At 46.1% G+C, this 13623-nt stretch overlaps 1 protein-coding gene across 1 annotated transcript; it reads right to left on the bottom strand.

Moving 5' to 3' along the window:
• Positions 1-1845: 1845 nt before the first annotated feature.
• On the bottom strand, positions 1846-4071 carry HMX3 (H6 family homeobox 3; the record flags this gene model as incomplete). The annotated part of the gene is made up of 2 exons (XM_083363552.1): positions 1846-2495; positions 3729-4071. The coding sequence occupies 2 exons, from the start codon at positions 4069-4071 to the stop codon at positions 1846-1848; spliced, it is 993 nt and encodes a 330-aa protein (XP_083219678.1).
• Between the last annotated feature and the right edge of the window lie 9552 nt (positions 4072-13623).

Here is a 13623-nt window from a genome sequence, read left to right as displayed (position 1 = left end):
GGAACAGAAAGAGTTTACCTGAGACTAATGCAGGATAAATCCTAAGATCAGGCGGCTCTCCATAAACGGACAGGGCCAGAAAATGCTTACAGATCCTCGCAAAAGTCTGGTCTGGTCTACGGAGGCAGGGGGGAAAATGCTTTAGGAAAAGCTGCCTCTGCGCTGGCAAACCTTGCCGCTGTTTCCTTTTTAAGAGAACAATAGATCCTCTGTCTCACCGAGGCCCTCGGAGCTCTGGGGCGGGTTTGTGTGTCCCACCACATTGGAAACACCTGTTCTCTCCGATTTCCCTGCCTCCCATTAATAGACTTTACACACACCAAGGGCATCGTATTTAACGAACAGATCTCCTTTATTGGCTCCCCTCTCGATCAAGACATTAATTTATAACAATGTTAATCATTATTTTAAAAATAGGAACGATCCCTGCTAGAGTGGCGAGGAGGGGGGGGGATGGGGAATAACAGAAGCCAGGTTCAAACAAAAGGTGAGAAAGACACAGACAGGGAAAGAATTAGAGATCGCCACTCAGGCTAAAAGCCACGCACTCCTTGGAACTGACAAGAAAACTGTACAGAGTAGCAAATAAATTACAATTCGTCATAACAGACTGATTGTCCATCACTTAAAGCGCCCGACATTCCCGATTTCTTTCGAAGTTTGGAGTCCTGCAGCCACGCGTCTAGTCCTTCCCTTTTTCACCGCCTCCCCTCTTTATTTTGTGCACTTCCCCCCCCTCACAAAGAACATACAAAACAAAATAAACAGCACCTTTGCTCTCCTAGGCTACCCACCCCCGCCCCACAGCCCATTCCCACAGTGCTTTTGGAATTGTTCAGTATTGCACAGGTCAGGGGTGTCAATCCGGTGAGCTTTTCAAACAAGAAAGAGAAGAAGAGGACAGCAGGTAAAACAATTCATCTTTCAGCAATATCTCAGAGGAAGGAAGGAAGGAAGGAAGGAAGGAAGGAAGGAAGGAAGGAAGGAAGGAAGGAAGGAAGGAAGGAAGGACAAGATTCATCCGGAATCAAATAAAATAAACGGAATAAATAATGTTCAAAGTGTGCATTGTGAATTTCTGAAACAGTAGAGCTTCCTTCCACGCTGAAGGTTTCCCATATTTTGAAGGTCGGGGAGTGTCTTAGTACAACTGTTCCTTTTCAACTCCACAGATCTCTAAAGGGAGAGGGAGGGATTCCTATGGATCAGGATCCCGCTTTTCCACTGCTTTCAAGGGACATTTGGCACCGTCTGGAGAAAAGGACAAGTATCTTTTCCCTCTCCCCTCCCCCACCTCCCCTTCCCCAGCGCTTCCTCTTGCCCTTTCCGCATCCTCGCTTCATCTGAACAAAAAACGACCATGAAATCAGATTCTAAACGCACAAAAGATGACCACACTCCCTTGTTCACCCCACTTTCTACGGGACTCAGATTCTGGTCCCTACTGCTGCTTCTTCTTCTTTTGCTTTCCCTTTTTTCAAAGTATTCCGGTTCTTCTTAACGTTTGCCTCCTTTCAAAGGGCAAGAACGGCCGGAGAAGCTGGCTCTCCGTTCGGCCTGCGCATCCTTCCCAGAGTCGCTGCTGCCGCCTTCCAGATGCCCTTGGGTGGGGAGCCGAACTCTGCGCCTGGAAAGGAGGCCTGACTGGTTGCGCCAGAGCGGAGAATGACTCTTCAACCCCACCCCACCCCACTTAGGGGTTGCTCAGCCCCATTTTCTGTCCATCCACCCCTCCTTCCCTTGACTGCCTGTCTCTCCCCACCCCGGCCTCTCTGGCTCGCACGCTCCCCCCCACCCCCGGCCTCCCCAAAGGGTCCTGGCCCCCCAAGCAGTTTGGCGCAGTTTTCAGACGGGCCGCAGAAGCGGCACCGAGGTGACCACGGGGTGCGAGTAGTAGACCGGGTGGGGAAAGGTGAGCAAGGGCTGGCTGACCGGCGCGCTGGCCGCCCCCGCAGCCCCCGACGCCCCGGCCGGGCCCCCGCCCCCGTCGGCCCCGGCGCTCTCGTGGTAGAGGATGGGCACCCGGACGATGCGCTGAGCGGCGGCGTGGCTCAGGTTGGCCGCCTCCAGCTCGGCCGCCAACTGCCGCTTCCACTTGTTGCGCCGGTTCTGGAACCAGATCTTGACCTGCGTCTCGGTCAGGTGGAGCGAGGCGGCCAGCCCGGCCCGCTCGGAGCTGCTCAGGTAGCGCTTCAGGTCGAAGGTGGACTCCAGCTGGAAGACCTGGCTGCGGGAGAAAACGGTGCGCGTCTTCTTCTTGCGGCAGGGCGGCTTCTTCTCCGGGCTGCCCGTCTCCGGCTCTCGCTTGGGCCAGTCCTCGGCGCCGCTCTCCTCCTTCTTGGCCTCCTCCGAGTCGCTCTCCTCCAAGATGATCTCGTCGGGGCTCTTGGAGTCCCGCACCTTCTCGGCCTTCAACAAGGGCTCCTCCGGAGAATCTCTGTCTGTGCCACCCGAGGCCGGCGAAGAATCTCGGAGCAGGCATTTCTCCACCGACGCTGGAGGGAAGCAAAACCGCACAAAAGGCAAGTCAGGAGCTCAGCCTCACAACCACGCGCCCAGACCCCCCCCCCGGGGGCTCGGCCCTCGCTCCCGTGCCTGGCCCGAAATCCTGTAACCTCACGACACTCCCGGGGGGCCGAAAGACACCAGGGAGAGAGAGAGCGCGCACAGGCTGGCGCCGTAGGGAACCCTAGGCGAAAAGCCCCCTTATCCACTAACTACAGGATTTCTCCCGCCACCACTTTATAGTTTTTTGCGGCACATGGAAAACAGAGAAGGTCATAGCTGAGATTTCTGGATTAGCAACCCCCCCCCCGGCCCAGTCCTTACAAGGATTCCCCCCCCCCCCCAATCTCCTTCGCCCCCTCAAGGAGATTGCAATCCCGGACACATTTGCTTGGGAAGTAAGACGCGCCGAATAGTAAAATCTCCTAGCTCACGTAACCTCATAGTCCAATTACATGGATCCGAGGGTCAGCCCTGACTGATTTTTGAGGGATTTACTTTCACGTAATTGAGCTGAGGATTGCAGCAGTTAGGTGGAAAAGCCTCGTCTAAGACTGCGATCTTCAGTGCCCGAATCGACGCTACCCCAAAGCATAACGACATTTCGGAAACGAGATTAATTCAGCAATCTTTTTGTTTTGTTTTGTTGTTTTGGCACACGCGCTTCAAGCCCCGACTATTTTGACTAGACTTTTACGTCTAAGTGAGTATCTTGGACGTGAGAAAAGGAATCAGCCTAGCCAGCAGTTACACCAAGCATTGCAGATTCCTCTTAATCGGGCTTTCTAGGGTGACCCGCAGATTCACGAAGCAGTAACAGAAATTGGGGAGAAAGAGACCCCTTTGAACCGGTGCTTCTCTCCAGCACGTAGCTGTCTGAGGCTGGAGAACACCGCCTCTCCCTTTCCCCTGGCCCTTCTGTGGACCAGCGCCTGGACACCAGAAGTGTAGGAAGAGACTTTTCCTTCTCAGGGACCCCCCCCCCCAACTGACCCGAGAAAGGCCACAGGCCGAGGAAGTTAGGATACACTCGATTTAAGGGGGGTGGGGTTGGGAGGAGAAAACCCCTCCGGCAGAACCTGATCGATTCAAGGCAAAAGTTGGCCCAGCAACAGAGGTGAGCCAAAAAGCTCCGGCTTCCTCAGGATCAGCCCCCCCCCATTATTTCCCCCCCCCCGACTCGCAGGGAGGGTGGGAAGACGCGGGACGGTGTTCGCCAGTACCTTCCGGCCTAGGCAGGTGCCCTCCCGCGGAAGTCAAGCTGTACGGATACCACCAGGCAGGGGACCGCTCCAGGTAGTGGGCAGGCAGGGCAAACCTCTGAGCCGGGATCTCGAAGCGTGGGAAGGTGAGGTCCCCCATCTGCGAGAGGGCGAAGCCGGCCCCCTCCAGAGCCCCCTTGGCGGCCGGAGAGAACAGCGCCCGCGTCTGCTTGGAAGGCGCCTTGGGGTGATCCCCATTGAGCAAGTTCTTGATGGAGAAAGGCGATTCCTTGGGTGGCGCGGCCGAAGGCACTGCCGGCGGCTGCGCCTGGCTGCTAGGGGAGTCCTGGCTGGTCTCCGGCATTTTTCTTCTTTGCCTTGGCTGCTGCCCCCCCACCCCACCCCCTTTCGGGACAGCGTTCACACTGCGCTCGGGAGTCGCTCCGAATTGGCCGTTGGCATCAGGGAAGGAAGGAAGGAAGGAAGGAAGGAAGGAAGGAAGGAAGGAAGGAAGGAAGGAAGGAAGGAAGGAAGGAAGGAAGGAAGGAAGGAAGGAAGGAAGGAAGGAAGGAAGGAAGGAAGGAAGGCTCCCAGCCCGACACTCTACCGGGTAAGTCAACAAGGGCCGCCGCCGCCGCTGTCGCCGCCGCCACAACCGCTGCTGCGGTGGTTTCTCCTGCGTCAATCCGGCGCCAAACGCTAATGCAGAAATCCAAATGTCATCCCAAGTTAACTGTGGGGAGTGCGCGGAGGCTGGGCGCGCAGAATGGCAAGCGGCATCGGGCAGGGCAAGGCAGGGCAGGGCGGCGGCGGGGCCTCCGGACTCTCCCGGTCCCTCTAGGCAGGGCAGGGAAGAGTGAGCTGGTCAGCCAGCGGGAAAGGAGGCGAGAGGCAGACGCCCCCCCCTCCCCCACATTTGCCCGGGCACTCTCTTGCCTCGCGCACACGCGTTAAACCCCCTCCTTCCCTCCTCCCTCCCTCCCTCCGGGCGATCCACGCCCCCCTTCGATTTGGTCCTTTGCCTTCCGGCTAGGAGAGCTCGCCTCTTATTGGCTTTAGATAGTCCAATTAGGCAGCAAACGAGGACCGGGCTATTAGCACAAAAGGATATTGGCTCCAGCGAAGCGGCGCTCTAAGAATAAGGAGGGGAACGGCATCAAGCCTCTCACACCACCATCACCACCACCACCCTCACCACCCCCGCAATATCTCCCTCCCTCTCTTTATCTCGGACCCCCCCACACACACACTGCTCTTTCTCCCCCCCCCCCGCGCGCTTTTTTGGCCCACGCAAACTCTCGAGCTCCGCAGCCGAGAAAGAAAAAAAAAGGAAAGAGGGTATGCAGAGGTTTAGCCAACCTGTCCCCTCCCCAAAGCGAGGAGGCTGGGAGCTTGCAGAGGCCCGCTCCCTTTCCTCGGAAAAATCTAGGACTGGACGCAGCCCTTGGAAGGGCTTTAAAAAGCCAAAAAAATCGCCCTGCAACTCGGGGACGAAAGTCGCTGGAGTTTTTTTTGCCCAGTCGGCGCGGAAGCTCCGAATTCGAACCCAGCACCTACTAATCCCGTTGCCTCTTCCCCGGCCTGGTTTCTTTGGCGCAACCGGGGGACGGGTGTGTGTGTGTGTGTGAAACCCGGCGGGGTGTGATTTGTCCCAGGGATCCCTTCTTAGGCATCCTTAGACACAGAGAGGGGTTGAGGCGATCTGTGAAGCCGGAGTTCTCCCCAAGAGACAGACATGGACGAGACCAGGATGTGGAGAGATTCAGACGCCATCCGGACACTGTCTGTCGCCAGTCCAAACGGTACCAGCATTTTGGGTACAGAAGAGATAGAGAAAACAAGTCTCAAACCTCCTTCCAAAGCCGCCTTTACGCGCGATCCTAATATAGATGGGCTTGAACATCAGTTTTGGCACTTAAGACCCTTCAGGGGGACCAGAAGATTGGCACCACAACACTCCTGAACCTGGTTGAAGAACTTCCATTCGTTTAAAACTCGGATCTCGTTTGTGGTTGGAATGATTTTTCTATCTTAGTCTCACCATTTGGGGGGGGGGGGGTAAGAGTCTTGTTTAGTTCTTTTGAAATCTTTTAAAAGCCCCCATTCCTTACTTTCCTAGTTTAGGCACCTCTAAAAAGTCTCGTTATAAAAGGAGATATCATTAACGTCATAATTACAATAGACAATCCGATTATTGCAATGGCAAGACCTCACAAACCTCATTCTCACAACCTCACTTTTGCCGAGCTCACCGATTTAGCTCGGATATGATTTTTGCAAATGTTGGGATTATTCCTTCTCCCAAAGATTTGTTTGGAAGAAATGTAAAAGATTGGTTATGCAGAAAACGCAACCCAAATAAATCCTGGGGGGGGGAGGGAGCATCCTTTATTCCCTTTTGCTTAAAATAAAGTCACACTGTTTCAAAAATTCAACTACACATCTAATTTCTTAAAGGGTTTGGCTTGTTTTGTTCCCCCAAATTAAGTCAAATCAAGGGGTTGATGGGAAGCTGATGGAACTTTGCATCTGAATTACACTCAATTTTCCACTTTCCTTTCTTGCTTCTGATATTTTATTTTCTGTAGGTTCCCAGGAAACCTTTGTAACTGTCCTTCACCATTTCAAACATAAACATTGGTTACATATTTGTGTATTTGCCCTTATGTGATTTTTCCCCCCTCAGGTCCAGATAATGATGATATGGGTAGCAACATGTTCATCATCATCATCAACAACAATAACAACACAGTAAAAACAGAGAACCATATTCTTATTTTTTTGAGGGGGGGAGAGAGAAAGAGTTAAATGCCTGTATATCCCACCAGCCTATCCCCAATTGTCCCAGAAGAAGGGGATTGAAAGTAAGCTTTCAAAGCCAAGAAAAAGAAGAGTGGATGAAATCAACAGGTTATTTATTCGCTGTTTCAGTTTCTTCCAAAAATTGTGGTCTTCACTGTCTTATTCGCCTTGAGACTAAAAATGGGACATCCATAAGTCCAACTTCTAGTTCTCGCTGATAAGAAAGATTTAGGGAGGAGGAGGAGGAGGGGAGGCTTACTTTGTTGGTTGTTTATCTGTACAGGTAACTTTTGTAAAGTGGCACTGAATAGAAAATAAAAGTATTAATAAGCCCTCATTTTATGAAAAAAAACCCCATTGAGGAAATTTACTGCTTTCTATAGTTTGGGAGATGCAAACCGAATTAAGGCACTCTCTCTTCCTTTAATAGACATCTTTCCATATAGGAAACATGACTCCCCCCCCCCCTTTCAGGCTAGATCACAAATGTCACCTTGGGCTGACACAATTCCATCCCTGTCTTCCTTTCCACGTGGGACCTTCCTAACGATTAAAGCCAGCCACCGTGAAGATTTCATAATATGACTTACCAACACCAGTGTTTGCATTCCAGCTTTTCTTTTAAGCCTGCAATCACTTGTAAACTTCGCCGGGACTAAACCTTAATGAACTCAACTGGATTTACTATGTCAAAGATTGTACTGATAGCTTGCAGCCTTAGGTCCCTTTCCTGAGATTAAGCGCCCTTAAAACATGTGGGGCTTGCTATGAAACCCTGCATAGGATCATACATACGTGTTTGGTATGTATTGTTTTTGAATGGCATTCCCAGCACTTTGTGGAGCTCCTATGTGGGGTGCAGAATTTATTCTTTAAGGCTATCTGCCCAATACTTGTGTCCACTCCCTCTGTTAAAACTAAAGCACACAGCGCCCTCTATCGATCTTTCCTTTGATTGAAATAGTTCCTACTGCATACGTTTGTTGCAAAACAGACCCAAACAGCTGAACAGGAAGACCCACAAAGAAGAGGCCTATGGGACCTTAAAGACAAGTGTGTATGTTTGAATGGACATATGTGAAGTCACAATATTTTGGGGAACAGGAGGCATTCTTAGTTTAATCTAAGCGAAAATAGAGCCCACGGTACTAAAATCCATAAGTGGGTAATTTTTTTTCTTAGGACCAGCCAAGGTTTCACAACATTTTTAAATTTGAGATTTTATCTAGCGACTGCTGCTGTTGTTGTTTTATGTACCTTAAGAATAGCAACTTTTTTATTCACCATTTAGGCCATAGCCATTTTGCTGAATTTTAAAATGTGAGATGTTTCTTAGTTCTGAATGAAGCAATGCTTTGCCACAATTAAAGCCGCTGAGCGTTTTAATGAATTCTGCTGCAGAAAAACTAAATAATGTAAATCTCGGATCACAGGGGTCACTCTCAAAGTTTGCAAAGGTCAATGAGTCTGATTTCCAAGGTAGTGCATGTCCATTTGCAGCTTCACCATACAGTCCTAGGTATATCTACTCAAATGCAGCTCCTTTTCATTTGTTCTATGACCAGTATATTTTGTAGATAAATAAAAGACAGAAATGTCCTTCTTCTGTCTAGCTCTTTTCGGATATGTTGAACTTTCATCATACCTAGGGAGTGGAAGTCCAATATTTCTAGAGAAGACTGATGACTGAGAAGCTTGATTAATCTTATATGGTATGGTTCTTGGTGTTCCAACAGGCTATTACTGAATCAAAGGGAATCAAGCTATGTGAAATCCTGGTGTCAGCTACAGGGGTCTTCAAACTCGGCCCTTTTATGAACCAGGGACTTCAACTCCCAGAATTCCTCAGCCAGCGTGCCTGGCTAGGGAATTCTGGGAGTTGGCTTAGAAGGAAGACTGTGGCCCCTATGTCAGGCCCAGGAGAGGAGCATGCTTATGGAACAGAAAAGCTGGTGTGCTTCATGAGTGTTTGTATTTCCAGGAGTCGTGAAGGGGTCCAATGACAACTCTTGAGTGTTAGTCCTGGACCCATCAACAGAATATTACAATGTTTGCTGCATTGAGATGGAAGCTTTCCTATTTTATAATAACATTATATATGTTGCTTTCTTTTCGTTTTCGGAGCGCATGCCAAGTAACCTGTGATGACATGACAATGCTGAAAGTGGGGAAAGGGGGACAAGTTGTGATTGAAAAATTCATTTTATCTCAAACCCAGTATTAGTATCTTCTTTGCTTGGGGAGAGTAACGGAGTAGAAAAAGAGATATTGAAAATCCATAGAGAATTTTCACTCTGTGATTCAGAATAATAGAGTTGGAAGGGACCTTGGAGGTCTTCTAATCCAGCCCCACACTCAAGCAGGAGACCCTTCATCATTCCAAACAAGTCACTTCCTAAATGCCTCCAGTAACGGAGTACCCATAACTTTTTAAAAATATGAATCGAGTCCATAAAAAAAAAACCTTAGCTGAAAAACAGTAATGGAAAAAAAAATCCTATTCCATACTCCTCTACGCTAACATCTGTCTTTTCCAAAATCCTCCCTGCAGAGTCAGGGAGACTCTTCTGAACAATATGAGACGAATCAAGGAGAACTGCCGGGGCAGAGAAGAAGCTCACAGATTAACTTTCGATCTCGAGTTTAGCAAGTTTAGGAAAATTCGTGGAAATAAAGGATTTACATCTTCCAATATTGCCCTTGTAACACCCCTTTCCAAACTGTTCAGAAAAAGCCTCTCCATCCACCAGAGAGGGCTTTCTGGGGTGCAGTAAAGAGGCAAAACCCTTTCCCCATGAAATCACCTTAAGGAAACTGCTGGGTCCCCAATAAGGAGTGGCAATGTGCCCACTGACATATTTCATGGTACCTACCAAATTTCCTAGGGATGCGGTGGCTCAGTGGATTAGGACGCTGAGCTTGTCGATCAGATGGTCGGCAGTTTGGTGGGTCGAATCCTGAGTGCCGCGTAACAGAGCGAGCGCCTATTACTTGTCCCAGCTTCTGCCAACCTAACAGTTCGAAAGCACGTAAAAATGCAAGTAGAAAAATAGGGACCACTACGGTGGGAAGGTAACAGCGTTCCGTGCGCCTTTGGCGTCTAGTCATGCCGACCACATGACCACGGAGACGTCCTTGGACAAGCGCTGGCTCTTCGGCTTTGAAACGGAGATGAGCACCGGTCCCTAGAGTTGGAAACGACTAGCACGCATGTGCGGGGGAACCTTTACCTTTACCTTACCAAATTTCCTGCCTTCCAACTTTTTCAATTATTATTTTTTTAATAATAATAAAGAAAATGAATGGGAAGTTAGCATTACTCCAATCAAAGCACCGGCCTCAAGCATAACTTGCAATTTGAACAATACCTCTCATCCCCACAACCTCCCCTAAAATACTTTTTTAAAATAATATTGTGGACAGTGGGTTGTTGCAGCCATTTTTTGCTTATCTTTTTGTGATTGGCCACACTGAGCAGAAAAGAGTGAAAATGGAGGTAAATTCTCAAAAGTTCAAAATTTGCCTGGTTTGAAATAATTTGGGACCCCTGAGCTATTCCAACCGATATTGCTAAAGCAAAAAGTACAGTATTTCTTCTTTTGCCTTTGGATGATGTACCTTTTTGTTATATTACAAGTGACTTTATAAGAAAGATGAGTACATATTTTAACCTCTGGTCCTGGTGACCAACCCAGATTGAATTCTAGTTAATAGCCATATCTGGATTATATCATTTCCCTATGCTAATCTTCAAACTGAAGCCAAATGTTGCAGAATATTAAAAGAAAGTCTACCTCCTATTGTCTGGGCATAAAGTACACTCAAAGGAACCTTTTGTGGTTCCTAGAAGTTTGATGTGGAATAGTAGAAGCTTTTTTGATTCAGCATAGACTACCTGAAATAGATTGTGACATCATTTTGCTGTAGTTTCAGCTGGAAATAACTTATGTTCTAGATTTTTTTTAAAAAAACAGACAATTTTGTTTATTTGCTGACTTGACCCTGGATGTGGTTCAAATCTTCTTGGCAAGCCGCTAGCTGTTAGATAGTGTTTTGTCTTGGACAGTTAAAGCTGAAAACTATTTCTCATTTGCCTCACTCTTAGCTTCTTTCGACTTCTTGATATAAATATATCTATTCTCACAATTTCAACATTATCAGCATGCTCTGAGAGATGAGGATGCATTGCCTGTCACATTCTTGTACCAGAATATCAAATATTCCATCCTGAGTTATATTGTAAGGCACCCAGAGTTACACAGGGGTAAGGTGGATGGCCAAAAAATTAATTAACTAATTGATTAATCAAATAATATCAGATGGAATTTTCAGTATTAAAACAGTTTTCCTATAGAGCTCCAAAGTCCTCACCACACCTGTCTCCATGGTACCCTGTTTTGCATTTCATAGCTGGAGTTTTCCATACTTAGAAAGCTTTGGAGACTGAAGGGAAGACTGTTTCCTATGTGAACTATGCTAAATGTTTTAGTAACTTAAATAATTGAAGCCCTTGTACATTTTTTTCTTGTGTAGTTTTGTCCAGATGGTCATGTCTCTTTAAAATATTTTTTTAATATTGTAAGCCACTTAGAATCTTTTTGGAGTCATTAATTAATTAATTAATTGATCAATTGATTGATTTTGCAACTGACTGTGAACTATTCCAAATGTTTTGGTAGGTTAATTAATTAATTAATTAATTAAAGCCCTTATACATTTTTTTCATCTGCAGTTTTGTCCAGATGGGCATATCTCTTTCAAGTATATATTATTTTATATTGTAAGCCACTCAGTATCTTTTTGGAGTCAGACAGTTGCAAAATCCATTAATTAATTAATTAATTAATTAATTAATTAATTAATTAATTAATTAAAGACTCCAAAAATATTCTGAGTGGCTTACAATATAAAATAATACATACTTTAAAGAGATATGACCATTTGGTCAAAACTGCACAAGAAAAAAATGTACAATGGCTTCAAAGACAGAGTCAAGTCTGAAGCAGTCAAATTCAGTCAAATCTTTCACAGAACTTTTAAAAAGAAATTTGACTTCACAGTTAGTGGCATGGTGGTGTAATGGTTAGAATGCAATATTGCAGGCTAACTCTGCCCACTGCCAGGTGTTTGATCCTGATGGGGCTCGAGGTTGACTCAGCCTTCCATCCTTCCAGGATCAGTAAAATAAGGACCCAAATTATTAGGGGCAATAGGCTGACATTTGTAAACTGCTCAGAGAGTGCTCTAAAGCCCTATGGAGCAGTATATGTCTAAGTATTGCTATAATTAATTGAGTATATGAAGAATCACAAAGGGAAGTCTTTTGGACCAACAGAGAAGGGAAAGTGGTTCTGTCTGAGACACATCCTTGATTCTTCATGGCTTGCTCTGATTTGTGCTTCAATAGGAACATTTATTTGTGCTTCAATAGGAACATTTATTACTGAGCCCTGGAGAAACCTCACCTATAGTAATGGTTGACAAAGTGATGATGCCCAATACACCGAACCAAATCATACAAATAATGGTGTCAGTATTTGCCAATTTCACATTTGAGAAAATGGTAGGTTTTTTTTTAATTGAAAAGTTTTACAATACATTTTTTTACCAAAACAAAACCCCTCCCAACCCCCTCCCCTCTCCCCAACCCTCCCCAACACCTCCCTCCCTTCCCCCTCCCCCCCCGAATTCCCAGAGCTCAATACAGGGTATAAAAATACAAACAATCATAGTCTACCTTATGCAAACAACAATAAACTATTAAATCTATTGCACTTTAACTCTTATAAAATAACTACAAGCAATATAAATATCACATCAATACTTATTCAAATACTAAATGAAACTTTTTAGTCCCATATTTATTCTGGATATAATCAATCCATCTTCTCCACTCCACAATATATCTCTGTTGCGAATGGTCTTTCAAGTACGCTGAAATCTTTGCCATTTTCCGCCAGATTGGAAACTTTTAAAGTCCATTCTTCTATAGTCGGCAGTTCTTCCTTCTTCCAATATTGCGCTACTAAAAGTCTCGCTGCCATAATTAAGTTCAACATCAGCTTAGTGTCCACAACAGTAGTATCAGTAATAATGCCCAGTAAAAACAGTTGCGGACAAAACTTTATCCTTTTCTTAAGTATCTTTTGCATGTTCCACCAAATTTTAATCCAAAAACTTTAACCTTTTTACAGGTCCACCATATATGAAAATACATTGCATCTTCACCACCACACCTCCAACATTTGGGCTGGCAGTTCGGATACATACTTGCTAATTTTTTTAGGATCTAAATGCCACCTATAAAGCATCTTATAAAAGTTCTCTCTTAAGTTTTGAGCTGAGAAAATGGTAGTTTGATGGGCTGTCAGTATTCAGAGAGACAGAGACAGAGAGATTGGGTTGAGTAGGCACTATGGGTTGGTCTATTTCAAGCCTTTCTCCAAACAGTAGGAAAACATTTTCAATAATAAAAAGCCTTTGGGAGCCATAAAAATAAAAATCTCCCATGTAGGGCTTCATGCCACCCTGGGGCTATGCATTGTCTTCCTCTTTACTTTTGGCCTGAGAATTGCCTGGGGTTTCAGTCTCCTGAACTAAACTAGGTCAAATTTCTAAAGAAATGGAGTCTCTTACACACACACACACACAGAGAGAGAGAGAGAGAGAGAGAGAGAGAGGGAGGGAGGGAGGGAGAGAGAGAGAGAGAGAGAGAGAGAGAGAGAGAGACATACACATCAGCCATTGAATCATAGCCATGAAGCAAATTCCTGCTTCTCAAAACCATCTTGAAGATTTATGACAGACCCTGAAGGACTTGGGGGTGTGTAAAGCTATGAATGGATTAAACTAATAATATCGCTTATATATTTTTCAATGGAGATAACTTTGTTTTAGAACACAGTGAGTAATAGAACAGAGTAGAATCAGGACTACTTACACCAAATGCAGCAATAAATATTGCCAAGGTAACTAGTGTTGTTGAAAACTGTGCATTAGATAACTATATCACTAAAGGGGAATAGGAAAGAAAAGTAATACATCTACCTTAGATTGAAACCAAAAAAACCCCCATACTTATCATGATGAAGTCTGAAGATTCTGAATAGTTCTG

Source organism: Vipera ursinii, assembly GCF_947247035.1.
Source record: "Vipera ursinii genome assembly, chromosome: 5".
NCBI classification, from domain to species: Eukaryota; Metazoa; Chordata; class Lepidosauria; order Squamata; family Viperidae; genus Vipera; species Vipera ursinii.
This window is presented reverse-complemented; position numbering and strand designations above follow the sequence as displayed.